The sequence below is a fragment of the Eretmochelys imbricata genome, chromosome 9, assembly GCF_965152235.1.
Source record: "Eretmochelys imbricata isolate rEreImb1 chromosome 9, rEreImb1.hap1, whole genome shotgun sequence".
NCBI classification, from domain to species: domain Eukaryota; kingdom Metazoa; phylum Chordata; order Testudines; family Cheloniidae; genus Eretmochelys; species Eretmochelys imbricata.
This window is the reverse complement of record NC_135580.1, coordinates 19464760-19488002: the sequence shown is the minus strand read 5'-3', so window position 1 is coordinate 19488002 and position 23243 is coordinate 19464760. Positions and strand designations below refer to the sequence as shown.

The window sequence follows — 23243 nt, the reverse complement described above, 5'->3', positions numbered from 1 at the left end:
TTGGGGTTTTCAGTTTTTTTGATAAGAACTGTAACTTTTCCACTGAAAATATTAATGAAAACATATATTTCAGCTTCATCAATATTTTCCATAAGAAAAAAAAAACATTTTCCAACACGCTCTATATTCCATTCAGGTTCATACTGTGGCCATCACCATGTTATTGAAATGTTTAAGCTTTTTCCCACTCAGTCTCAATATTATATTTCTTCAGCATATTTTTAGAGCAATATGAATCCTTTCATATATTTTACATAGCCCAAAATGCATCTTTATACACACACAATTTTACACAGTTCGGACTCATACAATATACAATTTGTGTAGACGCTACACACCGCTTAAAATTTCCTGCTAAAGCAGGAAACAAATGGCAGATATTTTTTTTTCACTTTTCCTATCTATGGTACTTAAATGGTTCCATCGCCACAGTATCTGAGCTCCTCACAGTTTTTAATGTATTTATCCTCACAACACCCCTGTGAGGTAGGGAAATGTTATTATTCCCATTTTACAAATGGGGAACTGAGGTACATAGAGTAAGTGACTTGCTCAAGGTCACATAGGAAATCAGTAGCAGAGCATGGAACTGGAACTGGTCTCCTAAGACCCAGGCCAGCACCCCAACCACAGGACTATCTTTCTTCTTCTTTTCTGGGAAATGTTACACACCACTCTTATTTTACTTTTATTATACTGACAGTCTGATGGCTTGTTTTACACCTCAACATATGTCACTTTGCTTTAATTGGTATTATATTTTTGTTTTACTTGATGCTATATTGGTGAATCAGTGCCTGAGAAACTGCATTATTAAATATTTTGTACCATAATGGCTTGTGACCATAACATTAGCCTCAAGATCAGAGACTGAAAAATCTGGGGAAGGTGGTGTAATGGTGGTTCTTCCGGGCCCTAAGAGGGACAAAGGAAAAAAATAAGCATTGCGTTCAGATACAGACGATGGCAACGTTCATATACAGAATATCATTCAGTTCTGTACTAGCCCCACAATATTCTCGTTACTTCCCAGAAGACTTCATTCTTTGCTCATTAGCTACCTTTATAACCATTAAAACTGCAGTCTTTCGAGTTCAGCTCCTGTGCCAGAAGACCCATATCTAATCTACTCTATTTTAAAGATAGGAGTTAAAAAAAAAAATGACGTAAATGTTTGTAACAACAAAGGCCAATACTCAACCTGCTTAGTCATTAAATGTTTTTAAACGATACAACAAAAAATTATTCTTTTACACCAGTCTTGGTGACATCTTGCTTTACACAAATCATACGATTTCTAATCCCTGTAATTTTTCAATGGCGTATTCTACTAGAACGTCACTGGACTTTTTAACAACTAATTTAAGGTTTGGCATAAGTAACATTTATAAAAGGTAAGAATCAGACAATTTGCATTTCTTTTATTTTATTTTTACCCAGAAAGACATGAGCAGGGTTAAGTCAGAGTGAATACTCTTGCAAAAAATCAAACATAAACCTGGTACACTCTTTGTGGAGGATTAATGAGCTATTCACATGCTGGTCAATAGCTGGACTTTCTACAATTCTGTATGCAACAAAGCAACAAAAGCTTTATTTTACTGCATTCCCATGAGTACAACAACCTCCAATGTGGTCCGGGGAGAATAGCTACCTATAGGGTCAGAATCTCAGCTAGTGTAAATCAGCTCCATTAACTTGCCAATTTACACCAGTGAGAATCTGGCCCACAATCTTTCATCTCTTTCTTCCTTTGTAATTAATTGTTAAAAAATAAAAACACCCTAACACAGAACACTAATGGCTGCACATAAAATCCCACCAAATGTAATGCAAATTCAAAAGGCTATCATACCATGAGAATGACAAACAGACTCTTATTAACACTAACAGAGGGCATGTCTACATTGCAATGAAAGCCCACCGAAACTCAGGCTCAAGTCTATCCTTACTTCCGTCCACACACAAATAGTGCTAACCCAGGGCTCGGACCCAGGGTCCCAGGATCCCATGGAAATGGAGGATCCAAGCCTGAGTCAAGCTGGGACTTAAGGTTCAAGTCCTATTATTGCTTTTCAGTGTAGATGCAATACCACTGGACTCATGCTCTGGGAGTTTGCCAAGAGTATCCCACAATCCCATGAGCTGACATTCTTTGTCCTCTGGACATTCAAGTTTTCCCACACTGCAACATGAACAAAGGGCTAAAGTGGGCACATTTTGGGAGGACACTAGGATATGGGTGGCTGGACTTGTGCCCGCATACTGCAGTGCAGATTCTGGAGCCCCAGGCTGGGACTCAGGGTTCAACAATTCCTGATCTGGGGTTACAAATGAGTGTAGACACTGAAGCCCTAGGTTAACAAACACAGGGTCTGCTAACTTGAGTTCTACTAACCTTGGGCTTACTCTAGGCATACCAAGACTGATGTTAAATGTCTTTTCGGCAGAGCCTCACCCAGTATAAATCAGGATAGCTCCACTCCTGTCAATGGAGCTGCACTTATCTATACTAGCAGTTGATCTAGTCCTATGTGTCAAATAGATATGGGTTAATTACTTGTATGTCTAGCTACAGAAATAACACGGTCTTGTATGTTTGATCTTGAAAACATACTGTATATTTTCTAAATATTAAAGAGAACAGCAAGACTCTTATATTCAAGGCATTTTTGAACTGAACAATTTATCTATAAGCCAAATTTATATTGGATTTAATTCGACTCTGTACGGTACACCTGCAAGACCTAAGCACTATTTAAGCTTTCAAAACAGGATTTAAGTAGGACTTAAGTGATCTATAGGCTTTGTTTGTAAGCCCCTGCAAAAAGGTGAATTTCATCTCATAATCAGGTTCCTTTATACCGGCTTTGGGAGATGCAGAATTAACCACACAGAACTATCTGATTTGCAAATTTCAGAATATAGTCAACAGGCTCATAAAACCTGAGCTTCTTGTGAAAGTAACTGTTCTCCAAAGGACATGGAAGTTTATGCATCTTCTTTAACGCAAAGAAAATAGACAAGCCCACCATTTTACCAAACCCTCTGAGTACCCTAGATGCTCAGCAGAGCAGCACTCATCTAACCGTGTGCTATAAATCTGATGCTTCCCTCTAAAAAAGTGGCCTATTTGAAAATGATGTAACTTTGCATAGCCAAGAGATACTGCACTCAGATGTGCCATTTTACATGTATGAGTTGATTAAACAATAATAGATTTTTCTGCTCCCCTTCTGCAGCAGTCCCCACTTAGGTAAATATACACAAACATAGCAAATGACTCTCCTTGCCCAAAATATAGAGTGTGCATTCAGCACATTTTCTGCATAAAAACATGACATTTGTATTGAAATGACATATTTTACTTGAACAAGGCTGCTAAATATCACACAAAGTTTCACTGTAACATTTATGTAAAAACAGATTGTAAACTGCTTTCCCATAAGATGCTTGCTTCCCTCAGACAGACTAATAAGGTAAAGCATAACAAAAAAACTTGAAAGAAGGATTTCATCAAATAAAGCATATTTTAAAACCCCATGGAATTGTTTTCATGTCTGTGATTAATTTGTTTGTGTTTTTTTCTGCACTGAAGGAAGTAAAAGACTGAAAATGAAATAATCCACTTCTCCCCCCTTTTTTTCTCCCCCTAATACCATTACAAATGGTGACAGATTGGCAGCATGACAGATTCATGCTGTTCTAGTAGCCTCCGATGAAGTGAGCTGTAGCTCACGAAAGCTTATGCTCAAATTGGTTAGTCTCTAAGGTGCCACAAGTACTCCTTTTCTTTTTACGAAATAGAAGGTCTATTCTATTTAAAGGCTGAGAAGCTCATTTTGTCTGTGACACTTACCCAAAGACTGCAATGCATGCCACAGTATGTGGTCAGATTATGCCATGGACTTTAGTACATGGGAGCTGAACTTGCAATGACAAATCCTGTCATTACTGTGACCTACTTTTAATCCAACATAAAGCACGTGGCAATTTAGTGATCAGAAATCATTTAAAGTAGATGGCTTAGGGAGCTGCTTGAAAAGAACATTACTTTACAGCCTTGCCTTTAAACTGCAGCATATTATGAATGCATTAACCAAGTGAGCTGTTATAGCACCTAATCTTGCTCCTACTGAAATGAATGGCAAATCTCCTATTGACTTAATTCAGTGGCATAGGATCAGACCTCTAGTCCAGTGGTTCCCAAACTTGTTCCACCGCTTGTGCAGGGAAAACCCCTGGCGGGTCGGGCCGGTTTGTTTACCTGCCACGTCCGCAGGTTCGGCCGATCGTGGCTCCCACTGGCCGTGGTTCGCTGCTCCAGGCCAATGGGAGCCGCTGGAAGCGGCAACCAGTATATCCCTCAGCCCGCGCTGCTTCCAGACGCTCCCATTGGCCTGGAGCAGCGAACCGCAGCCAGTGGGAGCCGCGATGGGCCGAACCTGCAGATGTGGCAGGTAAACAAACCGGCCTGGCCCACCAGGGGCTTTCCCTGCACAAGCGGTGGAACAAGTTTGGGAACCACTGCTCTAGTCAGTTCCTTGCATCCACAGTATCTGTTTAAAAATCTCATTGCTATAAATATACTGTAATCATTATTTAGGCTTTCAATTTACTACACAAGCATTATTATTAGTAAGCTCTATTTGAATACCACTGCACAGTTAGGGAACCATTTCACATTAGTGTATCCTGCAAAACTCTGGGTCTGATGTAACTTCCACTGAAGTCAAGTACAAAATTCCCATTGACCTGAATGAGTCCAGGTCAGTTCCTTCATGAACTGGGAATTCTCTCAAGTACATCGCGTGCAATTGCTACAACAATGAAAATGAAACGATTTTAAAAGGAACACAACTTAAGGGCCAGATCCTCAGCTAGTATAAATGGGCAGAGTCAATGGAGTTCCACTGCTATACATCATCTGACAATCTGACCTACCGGCTTCATGGTACCTTTACTGTCACTCAATCTAAATAACAACACTTCAGGTCATTTACTTGAGGCAAGGAGTTTGTTTTCCTTTGTTTTTGAAAGCATTTAGCATATTCTGGGCACTACAACAATCTAAATAATCAAGATATTGAGCACTTATAATCAAAACTCTTTACAAAAGTTAAGGGGGAGATTGTCAAAAGTACAAAGAACTTAGAGTTCCCAACTCTATTGACAGTCAATATCAATGCCTTTGAAAATTCTCCCCCTAATTAACTAGGACACCCCTCTTACTAGGCAAGTATTTTATTTTCCCCATTTTACCTGGAATGCAGTCTAACAAATGTTATACCTAGAATTAAAAGAGAAGAAATAAACACACAATGTTAAAATACATATTTTTAAGTGTTACAAAACCAGTTTAAAGGCTACCATGTTTTGGGCTGGAGAACACCCTGAACCCATGGAGATGAAATCCGAAGCAGTGGGAGATGTGATGTATTGCTATTATCACTCTTATGTTTGCTATGTGAGAATCCAAAATGCTAGTATGCCTCAGAGGTTTCCTGTACCTACATATACTAGGAATGTAAGGCTTCTAATAGAGACGGGTGCAAAACAGAACATTACATTCAAACCCTGGAGATGTTCAGCTTTAGATCCAAACTTTACAGCTCTATTTATACTGGATCAAAGTAAAACCACACAGATCTGAACATACTAGAACTTTGCAAAGTTCATCTCTACACTCAGGGCCTGTCTATATGGTGGGGGTGTGATTCCTAAAACACATGAACATGTTGCACATTAGTCTAGTGCATCCTGCTGGCACACACTAAATGTGTCAGCTGACTGGAACAAGGGCAGCGTAGTCTAGTGGTCAGAGAGGGCAGCGGACCTAGTGGTCAGGGTCAGAGCCATAGTCAGTAGAAAGGAGACAAAGCAAAGGTCAAACCAGAAGGCAGAAATCAGATACCTGGCTGACGGTTGAGTTGGAATCCATAGCCAGGAGCCAGAGCCCAGGGTCAAATTGGAGAGCAGGAACTGAAGTAAGTAGGGTATCAGGCAAGGAAAGGTTCAAGGCAGGCGCAGGACAGAGGCAAGGCTAGAGGAAAGGCAGGAGCAGCAGGAACCAGGTATCACAGTAAAGGGCACAGCGGTGGGTATGAACATTCAGAAGCCAGCAAGCTGTAGCTACAGCTGGCTTAAGAGTCAGCTTGCTGGCCTCTGCAACCAATCGGGGGCACGGCTAATCAGGAAGCCTGCGGCAGGCAAGCTGTACTGAGGAGGCTGTCTGGAGACTAGCTCTGCTGCAGGCCCTGATTCCTGACAATGTTTCATTAGTGTGCTTTAATGCTGCACTATGTTAACACACAATAGGTAGGGGCCCACCAAATTCACAATCCATTTTGGTTAATTTCATGGTCATAGGATTTTAAAAATCATAAATTTCATTATTTCAGTTATTTAAATCTGAAATTTTACATCGTTGTAATTGTAGGGGTCCAGACCCAAAAGGGGGGGGGGTATCACAAGGTTTTTGTAGGGGGAGTTGCGGTACTGCTACCCTTCCTTCTGTGCTGCTGCTGGCAACGGTGCTGCCTTCAGAGCTGGGCAGCTGGAGAGTGGCGGCTGCTGGTGGGGAGCCCAGTTCTGAAGGGGGCGCGGGTGCAGGCTCTGGGAGGGAATTTGGGGTCGGGAGGGGGGGTGCGGGAAATGGGTGGGAGTGCAGGCTCGGCGGGGGGGGAAGGCTGCGGCGCTTACCTGGGACTCCTAGGCAGGCAGACCAGGGGGCCTCCACACGCTGCTACCCCCAGGCACTGCCCCTGAAGCTTCCTATTGGCCGCACGGGTGCTTGGGGCGGGAACAGCATGCGTAGACACAGACCCACCCCGCGCAGGGGCCGCAGGGAGGGGCCGGCAGCCACGTGGAGCAAGCAGGCAGGAAGCTGCTCAGCTCCGCTGCGAGGCCGGTGATGGGTGGGGGCCCCATTTTGAATCGCTCGGGGGACACCGCTGGGGGGGAGCGCCCGGGGGGCAGAAGGCAGGGCCAAGGGAGAGATCCGGCCTCAAACATTGCTGGAATCGGGCCCCAGGCCAGGAATATTCCTGCTGCCGAGGCACCCCAGGCCCATAGAACTCGCCGCCTATGCATCCAGCATATCCCATATAGCTCTTTGAATACTCTAATACACTGTGGATAGATTGCAGATGTGCTGGCAGCATACAAGGCATTGTAAAATGTGGAATTACCGCTGTTCCCCTATGAAGCCTGCTTGCACACCAGAACTAGTGCATAGGCAGGCTAGCCCAGGTAATACATCTTGCAGGATGGAGTCTGTACATGTAAAGCACCACTCTGCCAAAAAATCTGGCATGCACTGTCATATTTTTAACTGGCTTGTTTTCTGCACATGCCAAATTTAAAAATGCATCCTCTTACATGAGCAAACTGGATGCACCGTTGCCCGACTTACATTTATAAATGCCCATCTGTACATCCGAATAGATAAATGGAAATGCTTTGAATACAAACAAACTGGAAGGTGCCTGGAAATTTGGCTTGAAAAATTGTATCTGTTTCTTTTCACAGAGTAGAGAAGAAAATCTGCTTAACTGCTTTAAGAAACAGAGGTCCTTTTCCAGGACACAACTGATTTCCCCCAGAAACTCTTGTAACATTAACAAACTCCCTCAGAAAATTATATTGCCCCCATGGCTATCATCTCCCTCACAATGACGGCATTGCTGCCTGCCTCAAATATCTACAAGATATGATGGGAATAGCCCCGGGTACTAGGATGGCTCTCAAATAGGCTAGCCTTTTCATGGGCAATCTTGAAGAAGAATTTCTGGACAAACGAATCACAAAAGCAATGATATACCTGAGTACATCAGTGATATTTTCATCCTTTGGACAGATGAGCTAAACTCCCTCATAGATTTCTACCACAACTTCACCAACCACCACCAATCCATCAAACTCTCTCTAGAATTCTCTCTAAAACACTCCCACACCAGCATCAACTTCCTGGACACCACAATCAGATTCAACGGAACCCTACAGACAACTATATACAAGAAACCCATGGATCACCACACTCACCTTCACATCCAGTAAACACCCCAAACACATCAAGAAATCTGTTATCTACAGCCCGCCACTCAGATATTACAGAATATGCTCTGAGATTGCCTTCACCAAACAAGGACACTTCACCAGAGAAGTCGCTTGCATCATGGAATGGGCTATGATATTTTGGGAATACCATATACCCTGAGATAACAAGCTTCTATACAGAAAAAAGAAACCCTCAGCTGCACAACCCTAGTTGTCATTTACCACCCCACACTGGAACCCATATGCGGTATAATTAAATAATTACAACCCATACTCAGTGGGAACCGCATCCTGAAAGAAATCTTTCCTGAACCCCCTCTTCTGACCTTCAAACAGCCCCCAGCCTCGCCATGCTCATCATCAGAAGCAAGCTCCCCACAGACCATGACACACCAACTCAAAGCAGCAGCACCACACCCTGCCAAAACAACAGATGTAAAACCTGCAGACGTATCTCCACTGCTATGATGATCAATACCCCCCACAACACACCTTTCAAGATCCATGGGTCCTACACATGCCTATCAAAACGTGAGGTACCTCATCCAGTGTACTAAATGCCCCAATAACAACTATGTGGGTGAAACCAGACAATCACGATGCTCCTAATGAGCTCACACAGAAAAATGATAAAAGACAAAAACATCCTATCACCCATGGGCAAACATTTTTCAAAAAACGATCACTCCCTAACCGACTTCTCTAAAAGCTATTACCTCACCCATGTTGTCTCTCATTAGAGACTTTCAGAGTCTTATAACTCAACAACAATTTTGTTTTTAGGCTCACATTTTGCATTTTGGTACTGTCTACTAGTCAGAGCTTGGTCCAGCTACCCATCAAGTTAATGACATAACTCCCATTGACCTCAATAGCAGCAAGATCACAGTCCATTAGAGTTCAAATTGAGAAGGTTTTCTGAAGTGATTATACATACATTTCTCACCATTGCTGGTTGAAAAATGGGAGGGAAATTGAAAAAAAGACAGAAAGTTTAGTGGGTGCTTTTGAGTGTATATTATAATTAGAGCCTTAGATGTTTTCAGTGAAGGCTGCCTAGCTAGCAAAGACTAGGCATCACTTGCCCTGTTTACAGTCAGATACCGTAGCATCTTTACATGCCAGATTTCTTTGACTGACTATTATACCCATTAGAGAGACATGGTTAGTGACTTAATATTTTATTGGACCAACTTCTACTGGTGAGAGAGACCTGAAGAAGGGCTCCTGTGTAAGCTCAAAAGCTTGTCTCTCTCACCAACAGCAGCTGGGTCTAAATAAAAGATATTACCTCACCCACCTGGTCTCTGTAATATCTTGGGACTGACACAGCTACAACAACACTATTATGCCCATTTTCAGATATAACCAGGCTTTATGGAACACTGCAGACAAACATAGTAAAATTACATCAGCGAAAAATCCATGCTGTCTAATCTAGAAAAATGCGGGGATTGTGCGTATTTTTCAGTTATGCTGTCAGGAAGATTTTTAGGATGCCCATGCACAGCAGTCCCAATAACATGAGAGAAACATAGTGATAGGTTTTTCAAAGAGCTCAGGGACAACATTTTAAGTGCTCTTCAACTATAACAAGGGCCAGATTTTCAAAAGAATTCAGCTCGCATCTAGGCACCAAAGTAAGGGTCAGATTTGATGGTATTCGCTGTCAGAGACGGGATACTGGTCTAGATGGGTCTCAAATCTGGTCCAGTGTGGCAATTCCTATGCAAATCAGGTCCTTAGGTCTCCAAAGAAAAAAGTAAGAACCACTAGGTTAAAAAAAAACTTTTAAAAATATGGTTTCTTGGTGAGGATATAGGAACAATGGACTAGAAGAGACCCCCCTGGGCCATCAAGTCCAATCCCCAACTTTCGCAGACAATCCAGTCATATCATCCCTTTCATAAACTTGTCAAGGTCCATCTGAAAACTAGTTAGGTTGTTTGATTTACATGTTATACTACAAATATGCTGGTGTGGCTGTTTCTGTTTGTTTGTTCGTTTTAAACAGACCAAATAAATGAATACAAGTAAGTCCTGAACAGCTGAACCCCAATTATCCCAAAATTTCTTATAGCAAATAATAATGGAGAACGTAGCTGGCAAAATTAAATAAAAAAACACTTGCACAGCCTACCAGGTAAACAATCTCACCTCTAGTACAATTACTTCCATGGTAGATTTGTTTCATTTTAAATTATTTATGTTCAAATACCATTAACTGATCCTGCAGTTCCTCAGCACATAAAATACCCACTAACTTCAGTATAGCTACAAAATTCCTATCAAGGTGAAACTGGAAAAAAAAAAGAGAATAACCCTGTTCATAAATAAACTCTTATTGCCTACTCCATATCTGGGCACAGATCACGAATCTCAGGCAAAGTGATCCATATTCAAGCCCAACTCCAACCCTTACAAAAGAGTGGATCTCTCTTTGGAAAGGGTGCTACCTTATATGCTATACATATGTAGTTAGTTAGCAGGATTTTCCTGTGCAATTGGTGGAAGGACATGGGAGGATTTGTCCCTTAGGTACATTAAAATGTTTCTTTAACTAACAGAATATGTGAAATGCTCTATGAATATTTAAAGACATTTACTACTAGGAAAAGAAGGAAATTTTAAAAAGTGAGGTGACAATTATTATCTTAAAAATGCAATGTGTGATTCTGAACCGTTGGCATGTTTTATGTATCATTGTGCTCTGTTATTTTACAAATAATGTATTTATTATTATTATTATTTGGAGAACCCAACATCCTGATTCTGCATATGGCTTCTCTGTAGTATCTAGGCATAATTTCACAGTTTAGATTGGAACTATTAACATACCCAGATATAGGCCTGATCCACTGAAGTCCTTGGGAGTCTTCCCAACAGAACGACCTGCTGGGAACTCTGTGAGAGGACCCTTACAGGACTTTCCTCCCGCTTGACCTTCCTTCCACCAATTTTCCCAGAGAAGGAACGATCTCAGTCTTTGTTTTCAAAGCCACCACAATAACTGCCAATTTGACAAAACACCGGTGAATATGTCCTACTACTCTCAGCGCAGCAAAAGGCGAGTAACCAACAAAATTCAATTCTTACAGTTGTCCTCCTGATGCAATCCATGCACAGACAGAAGATTAAACGGAGCTATTGACGCTTGCAAGGTGATGAATATCTCCCATATATATATATACACACACACACATACAGAGTTTAATTAAATTAAAGTAGAAAACATGTAAGAGAGAAAGAAAATGTTGAGATCCTTAAAGGGTGCTACAAATGAAGATTAACCAATAAAAAAACTATATAAAAAGCTAATTGACAGTGTCCCTTTAATTTCACAACTTCTGTAAAAAAAATAAGGTACTAACAATACTAATACAATATTTTCAAATGTTTAAATAGCAGACATTATGTGATGAACTTGGCTAGCTAATAAACATTGTGATATTAGGCCTCAACCCCCAAAGGCTGGCTGAATTGCACCAATTTCACTTTCCTAAAACCAATTCAGATATTTTAGTAGAAGTGCGTGTAAACACTCATATTTCAGAATAAAAATGGCTAAAATCAATTTGACTAATGCTGGTCTGTTGGTAAAAAAAACCCCTCCTAAATTGACTTTAGCCACTTTTTTGTTCACACAGAGATTTACAGCAAAATAACTACATCAGTTTTAGGTAAGTAATTTAATTCAAGTGGTACAAGTTTGTATGCAGACCTGCCCTTTCTCTTTATACAGGCAGAACTCCATTTGACTTCAGCTGGGCACACTGAACCCAAAACTGCATCACCGAAGTCAATGACTTCAATGGGAGTAGGATGACACCCACTGTGGATATCCAGTATAAGGGTCTGTTCTAAAGCACACTGAGGTCAATAGAGTTATTTTCACTGACTTCAACAGGTTCTAAATCAGGCCCTAGTTGCATAAGCCAGGGTGGAATAGCAGGGCTATGTGAAGAAATTCTCACCACCTGAAAAATCCTATTTTCAGGGGAAATAAAATCATTTCCAGACTTGCTTCAAACGTACCTGAAACCAGAAGACAGAAAAGTGTCATTTTACTTAAAAAAGCTGCTATTTAGTGTGGAAAAGTTGTGAATTTGTGTATTCAGCAAATTCACAGTATATCATATCTTTCCATGGGAAAAATCTGGTCATTTTCACTAGAAAACTGTCATAGCTATAGGAAAGTGTCACTCAGGAACAAATTTGGGAATATTCCCAAGAGGGTTATTTTTACCTTTTGAATACTCTCAGAATTAAAATACGAAAATTCACAGAGCTCTAATTGTTCCAACAATATAAGCAACTCCATGTTAGAAAAACAGACAACTTTGGACAAATTGCAATTCTTCATCATGTTCACACTTGTCAGGTGCTTGAAGGAAGCTGGACTTTAGCCATAAACCTCACAACAGCTAAGGAATGGAGACACCCAGTACACCTACACATAGAAGGCCACATTTTGTACACCCTATTCACGCAAACAGTCCTACTTAAGTCAATGTGGCTACTTACTTGAGCAAGCCCTAATTTACATATCACTCATGAGTTAAGTTTCAGAGTAGCAGCCATGTTAGTCTGTATTCGGAAAAAGGAGTACTTGTGGCACCTTAGAGACTAACAAATTTATCTGAGCATAAGCTTTCGTGAGCTACAGCTCACTTTATCGGATGCATTCAGTGGACAATACAGTGAGGAGATTTATATACATAGAGAACATGAAACAATGGGTGTTACCATACACACTGTAAGGAGAGTGATCACTTAAGATGAGGTATTACCAGCAGGAGAGCAGGGGAAGGGGGGGGAGGGGCGGGAGAGGGGCAAGGAGAAAACCTTTTGTAGTGATAATCAAGGTGGGCCATTTCCAGCAGTTGACAAGAACATCTGAGGAACAGTGTGTGTGTGGGGGGGGAATAAACATGGGGAAATAGTTTTACTTTGTGTAATGACCCATCCACTCTCACTCTCTATTCAAGCCTAAGTTAATTGTATCCAGTTTGCAAATTAATTCCAATTCAGCAGTCTCTCGCTGGAGTCTGTTTTTGAAGTTTTTTTTGTTGAAGAATTGCAACTTTTAGGTCTGTAATCGATTGAAGTGAGAGAGTGAAGTGTTCTCCGACTGGTTTTTGAATGTTATAATTCTTGACGTCTGATTTGTGTCCATTGATTCTTTTACGTAGAGACTGTCCAGTTTGACCAATGTACATGGCAGAGGGGCATTGCTGGCACACGATGGCATATATCATACTGGTAGATGTGGAGGTGAACGAGCCTCTGATAGTGTGGCTGATGTGATTAGGCCCTATGATGGTGTCCCCTGAATAGATATGTGGACACAGTTGGCAACGGGCTTTGTTGCAAGGATAGGTTCCTGGGTTAGTGGTTCTGTTGTGTGGTGTGTGGTTGCTGAACCCCCAACCCCCACTGTTCCTCAGACGTTCTTGTCAACTGCTGGAAATGGCCCACCTTGATTATCACTACAAAAAGTTTCCTTCCCCGCCCCTGCTCTCCCGCTGGTAATAGCTCATCTTAAGTGATCACTCTCCTTACAGTTTTCAGAGTAACAGCCGTGTTAGTCTGTATTCGCAAAAAGAAAAGGAGTACTTGTGGCACCTTAGAGACTAACCAATTTATTTGAGCATAAGCTTTCGTGAGCTACAGCTCACTTCATCGGATGCATTGTTTCATGTTCTCTATGTATATAAATCTCCCCACTGTATTTTCCACTGAATGCATCTGATGAAGTGAGCTGTAGCTCACGAAAGCTTATGCTCAAATAAATTTGTTAGTCTCTAAGGTGCCACAAGTACTCCTTTTCTTTTCGGTTACGTGCAGTAGAGCTTGAGAAACCTATGGTAGTTCAGGAGGACATTTTTTAGTGAGTTTTGTGTGCCACTGACTTAAATGTTTATAGCTAACAATACTAAATTGACCATTATTGTACATTTCTAGCTCAAAATTAAATGAACTGCAATCAAAAAATAAAATAAACAAAGAAATAATAAAATTATACAATATTCGTTCAAAGTACTTTGACATAATCTTGAATTGAAAAGGCTGTTTTCAGGCAAGCAACTCTACTGAAATCCTTCATAAACGACCCCTTTGAAATATTAACTATAACACACTTTTTTTGGCTTACAAGGACAGACTTTTAGAGAAGAAACACTTTACTGAACTCAGATTTTGCATTAGGAGAAGAGTATTCATACCATTAGAAATAAACACCTTCTGTTCTGTTGATGCAGTAGGAAAGACCTTTTATTTCCCAGGCTCAAACACTTCTTGTTAAGTGGGATTTTCTTTGTAAGAATTGTGTGAAAAGTCCTGGGAAATGGGGAAGAACCCTGAAATTTAGTTATCTTCCCTTTCTAGCTAAACATTTATGATAAGCTATGACTGTGACTTACCTGGCCTTTTTTCCTTTATACCTGTAGGAAGAATTTCAACACAGTAAATTAGTGAATAAAAATAATTGTATGATGAATGTTCTACCACAAGATTCTGAGCATCAGCACATACATTAACCTGATGTCAACTACTTGTCAATACAATACTGAATTAAGCTAAAAAAAGTATTTTTATTTAAAATATTGTTCCATTAAACATCACTTATGTGAACGTGGATAATTTTATTTTATTTCATTCCTTCCAAATAGTATCAATTTTATGAATAATACTGCTAATAATGATAAATAATCCCTATTAATTAGGTTCACTCAGGTTGATGGATATGAATAGTCTCCCTTCACCAGATCAGATAAGATAGACCCACTTTCGTTTTCTGAACTGGACAGTAATTTTACCATCCACCCATCCACAGCTTATCACAATAAAATAAAATTAGAATCATCATATTACACATTAGATATCACAGTTAAATATTCTGAACACTTCCACGAGAATCTCCCCCCACTGATTTCAAAGAGTTTATAATGCACAAGATAATGTTTCCTACACAATGAAAAAAATAACTCAATTTAAGCCAAAAAATTCTCTCTTTTAATACAAAATTCCATTCTCATAGAATAAATTTATTTCCACTGAATAAATATATTCCCTCACCATTTGCAGGTGAAATTGCTACCTCTATTTAAGTCAAGATGCTCTTGCCTTTTTGTAGTTTAAATAAAATATAAACATTATTTATAATGATTGGCTTACACTTTGATATGATTTATGAACACTCAGGTTTTGCTTCCCTCCCCCCCCAAATGTATACAGCAACAGTCACACCAGGGATTGTACTTTAACCTGACATATCATCCTCCATTTTCTGCATGCTGCAGCATTATCAATGGAATTATAATGATTATCATCAGAAGGATCTGGCCTTGCACTTTGATGTTTATTTTTTGTAAATACCTGCATGCTTTTCTAATATCCATTAAAAACAGATTAGTGCTGAATGCAGAAATAATGAAACCAACATCAATACTATAAAGGGATCTGGCAACTTGGCAGTTCATAACATTAACCAATAATATGGAGGTGATGCAAAGATTTACAGACTTTTGAAGCTGTTCCCTTGCACCCTTCTCCCCCCACCCCATTATCTCTATGGTCCAGAGGGCTACTATTGATTCCCAGAAAATGTTTTCTACTTCCTCCACATGGCACTCAGAGACAGAGAGAGCCAGTACTGTGCATACCTGCCAAAGCTGTAAATAGGGGCATCCCGGGAAAACATCCGCCTTTTAAATCCATTGGAATACAATGTGCTGGGTGGAATAATTTTGTTGCACATGAGACAGGGAAGCAGCCTTTCCTGACCAGGGCAGCTGGCATAAATGTAGCAGCATGGATGTGGCACATCAGTCCATGCAAACATAGGCTCTCTTTCCTCACCCAATCCAAAAAGTTTCAATTTATGAATGGACATATAGTCCCATAACAAATGCCCAAAGGGACAAGAACATTAGATACAGGGTTTTTTTTAATGCAGTGGAAACATTTTTCAATTTACCTTGATAAACTGCCATGATTGTTGTTTTTATTAACACAAAATATATTTTTGATTTGATATTTCTATATAAAATTCATTAGTTGAGATCTTTAGGACAGGGCCTCTCCTGCGTAACTGCACGGCTAAGGAGCTGACATTCACATTCCCATTTAATTTGTTCCTAGCTTGATGTAAGGCATTAGTGACGTCTGGTGAATTACATTCAACGTAACGATTACATGCTATTAAGGGCAGACTCAGGAGTCCAAGAAGAAAGTACTGGACGGGCGGCACAACTCAGCTGCAGCCTTTGCTGCGATCGCTGGAGTTCCGGCGCCATCTACTGGCCACATTGTGTAAACCCCCCCCACCACAAAGCTTTCCCTTGGCTTTTTCCGTGTGTCAATCCAGATCTACCAGGAACAAGATACCAGCCAGTACCCTAAAAGAAAAATCCGTTTTTCTTTGGTTTTGTTCAGATCTAAGTGGGTTGTAAACTGGGTGACGCGGCAAGTCTATTTTGCAGCATCATTTTAATGACACACATTTTGTAAAATCAGCCTGACCCCCCTAGTCGTTCTGATTGCAGCAAGGCAAGGGAGAGACCCAGCAAATGTCAGCTATTGGGCCTGAGTTTCTCACATTGTTTCAGTCTTTTTCAAACGAGGGGAAAGAACATTCCAAGCGCAATTGTATCAAATATTCAAATTTACATCTAAGCCTTTCTCCACTCTCTACTTATTTCCTTTTATAATTGATGTGAATTTAAACACTGAAAAGTTGTAATACTAATGCCTTATTTTCTCTTAGGTTGTAGCAGAACTTAGATTCTACTAGCAATATTAGTAGAAGAAATTGGGTTAATTCAGCTGCTTATTTTTAAATAAAAGAAATTCTGACATAGTTACAGTGCAATGTGGAAGAAAAACAGGTTTCAAATTGGATTTTTTAAAGTCCTAAGTGGTACTGTGGCAGAAGTTGAACAGATTTTTTTCCCTGTTAACATCACACAGTGCACTGAACGGTGATTAATAACATAGCTTTCAGGAGTAAGGTGAGAGAAGTAATCATCGGTAGGGGGAGAGTAAACTGAAATGTTAGGTTCAAGCTTTGTATCCTCTATATATCTATATGTATTTTTTTCAAAACTTTTTATTAGGAAAGCTATACCAGACGCATCACTGTACAATGAATGATTAAACATTACCTTTACAATTTATATTCACTTGAAATTACAGAATAAATATATGCACATTGTTGTTTGTATCTTTGTGTGTGTGTACGTGTGTGAGAGAGAGAGAGAGAGAGAAAAAACATTAAAAGTGCTTCCTACAAAGCCGTTAGTGATAGGTACCCAGTAATTTATTTATTTATTTTTGTATAGTTGTATGGGTCTGTTTTAATAAGAAAGTGCGGATGTCCTCCAAAAACTCATGGCGTCATGAAGTGCAATTGATCATCCCCAGGTGTGTGTGCGTGAGCCACGTGGTTACATCCAATGGGCTTCTTTGTTTCGGATGACTTCACACTGGAAATGGAATCCCCCCTCCAAGAGGAGAGGAGGGGAAGGGCGAGCGGAACGGAAGGGGAGCCGATCGGAGCGGCTAGGGACCCGACCGGCGGCTGGGGTGGGGAGCTGCGTGGAGGCGTCTACGTGTGTGTGCATGTGAAAGAGAGAGACAAGAGTGAGAGAACATTCGAATAAGACCCCCGCCCCACCCCCCTCTTTCCCTCTTGCAGTTTCCAGGCATGCAGCAAACTGCATTTGATTGTTTTAAATAAATGTACAGGATCTGTGCCATGATGGGCAAGAAGAAAGAAAGCCACAAAATGCCATCACCCCCTCCCCCCTCCCCCCAGGAAAAAAATATATATATAAAGTAAAAAGTTTACTGCAACGGAAAAAAAAAAGACATAGAATTTACTTAGTTAGGATCAATACAAAGATCCCTGTAGTAATAATAATAATAATTAATAATAATATACCTTAGACATGGCACAGTCAAAGTCTCAGTTTCAGTATAAAAAAATAATGATTAACATCTGCTGGCAAGTCTGCGAAGGCACTTCATTGATTAATGATCTGAGAACGGCCCTTCCTCCAAACACACACATCTCTGGTGGGGGAGAGCGCACAGCTGTATTCTCTATTCTCAGCATGCGGTTGCACAGGGGCTGGAGAAGGGGGGGCCGGGGGCGCTACTGGAGGGCGGGGGGTGGAAAGAAAAGCTCTCTGGTCAGAACCTATAGGTTGTCTTCTCCAGGACTTCGAGGTAATCCGGCTTGGTTTGGAGTTTGGCCCTTAACTCGAGGTATTCGCTTGGGGGGGGTTGGTCTGTGAAGCCCTTGCCGGCCGAGAAGAGAAGGGTTTCTTTCAGCCTGGCGTCCTGCTGGAGGTCCGGGTACTGCATGCCCGGCGGGTGGACGTGCAGTTCCTTTAACTTGGGCACCGTGCCGTAGAGGCAGTCCACGAAGCCCACCGTGCAGGGCGGCGGCCGCTCTCTGTCTAGCCCGGCGCCGGCCGGCGGGAAGAGCAACACCCCGCCGTTCTTCTCGTGGGGGAAGCCGGGCGGGGCCGGCGCCAGCGCCAGCTCCCCCGCCAGCGCCAGCCCGCCGCCGCCGGCCGGGTGGTGGTGGTGCTGGTGGTTGGCGGCCACGATGGTGTTGAGCTGGGAGCTGGACACGGCCAGGCTCCACTCCTTCTCCTTCTCCAGCAAGGTCCGGTAGTGGGTGCTGTTCTCCTGGTGGCCGGGCTCGGCGAACGGATCCCCCGTCCCGCCTCCCCCCAGGCGCTCGCCGGCCTCGCCGCCGCCGCCCTCCTCCCGCTCCGCCTCCTCCTCGCGCGGCTTGTAGATGGGGTTGTTGCACATGTGGGTCACCGGGTGGGGGATGTAGTCGTAGACGTGCCCCGCCGGGTGGCCCTTCTCCGGCGAGGCGCCGCCGCCCGCCCCCCTGCCGCCCTCCTCGAAGAAGCGGTGGCACTGCATGTGGATGCCGCTCAGGTCCCCCGCCTCCGGCCGCTTGCTGCGGAAGGGCAGTTTCTTGCGCCGCCGGCGCAGCACGAAGGCGAAGAGCCCCGCGGCGATGAAGACGGCCGAGAAGAAGAGGACCAGCAGGCTGAGGATGAGCACGGAGAGCGGCACGGCGGCGGCGCCGGCCGGGGAGAGCTCGTAGGCCGAGGGGCTGGTGGGGCTGGGCTTGCCCCCGGGCGGGGCGGGCGAGGCGGCCGCGGCGTGCAGCAGCTCCGGGCACAGCGCCTCCAGCTCCACCGAGCGCACGTCCCGGCGGGTGAGGTTCTCCGGGCTGGCGCACAGCACGTCCCCCACCACGATGACCGAGCTGATGGTCTCGATCCACTGCTTGAGGGGCACCAGGTCGCAGGTGCAGTCCCAAGGGTTGAGCTTGAGGTCGATCTGCACGATGGCGTGGAGGTGCTCCAGCACCCCGGCCACGGGCAGGTAAAGGAAGTGGTTGTTCCTCAGGTTGAGCCTGGCCAGGGAGGTGCCCGCAAAGGCATCGGTGGGCAGGGTCCGCAGCAGGTTGTCATTGAGGAAGAGCAGCTTCAGGTTGGGCATGAGGCTGAAGGCCGCGGGCTGGATCTCCCTGATCAGGTTGTACTCGAAGTACAGGTAATGCAAGCTCTGCAAGCCCCTGAACATGCCTGGAGTCAGCCTCTCGATGTCATTGCCGTTCAGGTACAGGCTTTTCAGGTTAGGCAGGTTAATAAAAGCCCCATCCTGCACGTAGGAGATACGGTTGTTCCCAAGGTGTAACAGATCCAAGGAAGAAAAATTCCAGAAATCCGAGCGGTAGATTTTCTGTATCAAATTGCCGCTCAGGTACAACTTCTTGGCGTTCAGGGGCCTGGGCAGAAGCTCGGAGATGTTGTGAAATCCTCTCTCCTTGCAATTGACTGTCAGGCCCAAGTCGTTGATGTGCAAACTACAAGAGCACCCAGTAGGGCATATGATGGGAATCGGGGGCCTTGTCTGGTAGGCAGCTATAGGAGGCTGGTTTGGCCCAGGATACAGGCCTCGGGATGTAGGGGGAGGTTTGGGCACTCTGGGCTGCTTGGTGGGTTTGGGCTGCTTATTGGATGTTTTGTACTCAACAGAGGAAGCAGTGAAATGGAAGGAGGATAGCATGGAAGAAGGCTTTGTAGGCCATGCGTTCTCCTTGCTAGATGACAACTGAGGAATCCCCAGACTGGCCTCGACTTCGGAGTCAGACAGCATGGGGCAGAGTTTACTCCTTTTGATTTCCCTCAGGTCCTTACCATGGAAGTGGAAGGGGGTCTCACAGGTTATGTCTCCCACAAGGGCAGTGTAAGGTATGCGCTCCAGCCAACTTTTCAGCTGCACAATCTCACAGGTACAGTTCCAAGGGTTCTCCTCCAGCTGGATTTCCATCAGGCTCCTGCCAATATGGTCCAGCATCCCTCGATAGGAAAGGACTTTTAACCTGTTTCCCCGCAAGTCCAAATGAGTTAAAGACACAGATTTAAATAGGTTGGTGGGAAGCATGGGGATAAGGTTGTCATTTAAGATCAAGACTCTCAGTTTGCTCAGATTTCGAAATGCCCCACTTTCAATCCGTTTAATGACATTGTAATCTGCCTGCAGATATTCCAGACTTTCCAAACCCAGGAAAGTGTCGTTTCTGAAAATGTCTAATTTATTCTCGTGCAGGTACAATCGCTTCAGAACTTTGAGCCCAATGAAGGCTCCTGTCTGAATGTCCTGCAGTGCATTGTTCCCAAGGTTAATAGACACAGCATTGTTCAAATGAAGAAAACTGTTCGTGTATAATTTCCTCATGGAATTCCTCTGCAGATAAAGTTTAAAAGGTCTTGACCACGACTCCGTTATCTGACTAATATTTATAAATCCTTTATTGTCGCAATGTATATGGAAAAGGCTCTCTTTTACTTCACAGTAACATGGATCAAAGCAGGGCTCGTCAATTTCCTCTGAGTCTTCTATCAAGGGAATTGGTGTAGTCCATGCTAGAGCAATTGTGCTTAGAAGAATTACCCACAACATCCTTCCTTTATGAAGAGTCTCTGCTGTGGAAGGTTTCATCATTTGTGGCTGATTACAAAACTGTAACAGAAATAAGAATGCAGAATTTTAGTATTTAGTCAGGTCACTGTTCTTAATAAACTCCGTTTTTGCTAGACTTTTATTAGGCTCCTGGAAAGTTCAGCAATTTTTGGGTAGACGTTCAAAACAAACTCTAGCAGTGCTTGATGTTCAAGGCTGGTTTCAGACTTAAGAGCTATAGAAATCTCTAATCATAAGATGCCATATTTTCCCTTCCCCTATGATATTTAGTAAATGGCATCTATAATGAAAACAGCATGCACATACCATATAGCAAATGAACATATAGACTGAGCGTATTACATATATACATATTTTTCACCACATGACCAGTGTTTAGAAAAACACTAATTTGCAGGCTTACCTGTGTGTACATCATAACCTGCATTAATTACAGGAGAAAATATCAGTGGGTATCTTTCACCAGCATCATGCTACATCCTTTATATATACACATATACACACACACAAAACCCTCCCAAAGTTGCTAGATTGCAATGGTCCGATATCCAGTGCACCAGCTCAGTATATTCTATATGGAAGTTTGCAGGAATTTGCAGGGTTTGTAAATGTCCCTGATCTAACAGTTTCCTTTAGAAATTCTCACAGTGTCTTTAATAATGCTTAACAACCGTGATTTAAAATAAAACCTCCCACTTCCAGGTACCCTGATGGATTAATGCTACTGGTATATTATCAGATAAATACATACTACATATTAGTCATTTTAGCTGATTAAAGCATTTAGAGATGATTAATCTTTCTAAAGCACATGCCCATGCGATCATCAGATCTAAGGCGAAGTGACAGCTAAAGAAGCATTTCGGATTGAAATGCTCAGCCTGGTTTGGATTATTATATTTTGCGCCCCCAGGACCAACCAAGAGACCCGGTTAAAAAGCTGAAAGTGGAAGAAAAATACCTTGACACCAGCTGATAAATTATCTATTGTACTGTCTACCTTTCAAAAAGAAGACACCATTCTTCTCCAGTCAAAGGAAACAAATACTGTACTAATGAGATGCAGCTCTCCAAGATACAGTTTCCCCCCTTCCTTTTGCCAGATATTTCAAATGTTTGGGGATAAATAAATGTTAATGATTATGATAATAATAATAATGGTGATGCAGCCCTTCTTGAGTCAGTGAAATACCAATTGAAAATGTCCAGAGAGATCGTTGATTTTAATCCTAATTTATCAATAAAAATGACCTTTTTCTTTTGCCTTACCCATGTACAGCTAGAGAATTTCCCCCCACCCCCTTTCCCCGCACAAACTTAAAATCCGAAAGACGCATTTAGGGACAGAAATGGGAAAGGAATACAAATCCTTAGGATCAACTTGCAAATAAAACCCTCAGCTGTAGGAAAGGGGAGAAAAGAGAAATATCCTGTGCAATTAAAATCATGATCTAATTGTGAAGAAGGGGGAGAGAGAGAGAGAGAGAAAGGAGAGCTATATTGCAGTATCCGTCAGTCCTCTCTGTCTCTCTTGCAAAATAGCGACTTAAGTTCTCTCTGTTCTGCAAGGGCTATAATAAAAATGATGGGGGAGGGGGGGAGGGATAATGGTGGTGGGGGTGTCTTTGAAGCTAGGCAGAAAGAAGAGGACCCAGAACTCTTGTACTTACCGATTTGCAGGAGAGATTTTAGCACATCTAAAATAAATAAATAAATAGAATTTTAAAAAAGCTCGAGTTTAAGGATTGCTGGTTTCACTCTCTCTCTCTCTCTCTCTCTGTACTCCTGCTGAGGCTGAGGCAAAAGGAGAGGAGGGGGAAAAAAAAAAAAGAAAAAAAAGCAAGCAAGCCTGAAACGTGCTGGGAATGCAATGAGCCCCTCAATGAGCTTCTTTAGGATGCAGAGCGGCTGTTTGGCACACTCAATGGAGGAGGGAGGAGAAGGGGGCTGCTGCAGGCTCCCAGCTCTGCTGCTGCTGCTTTCTCTGGGCACCAGCACATCGTTGGGAGGGAGGCTCAATCACAGCGGAGAATCTCGGGCTTCTCTCTCTTTCTCTCCGTGTGTGTGTGTGTGTGTGTGTGTTGTTGTTGTTGTTGTTGCCCTGGATCAGGCTTTTCCACGTCATGAAAATGAGCTTCAAGAAGGGGAACAAATGAAGGGGGCGC

General features: G+C 42.6%; 1 protein-coding gene across 1 annotated transcript; it reads right to left on the bottom strand.

Moving 5' to 3' along the window:
* Window positions 1-18252: 18252 nt before the first annotated feature.
* Window positions 18253-21099, bottom strand: SLITRK3 (SLIT and NTRK like family member 3). Its single transcript, XM_077826954.1, has one exon. It carries the CDS (start codon window positions 21097-21099, stop codon window positions 18253-18255), a length of 2847 nt encoding a protein of 948 aa, XP_077683080.1.
* Between the last annotated feature and the right edge of the window lie 2144 nt (window positions 21100-23243).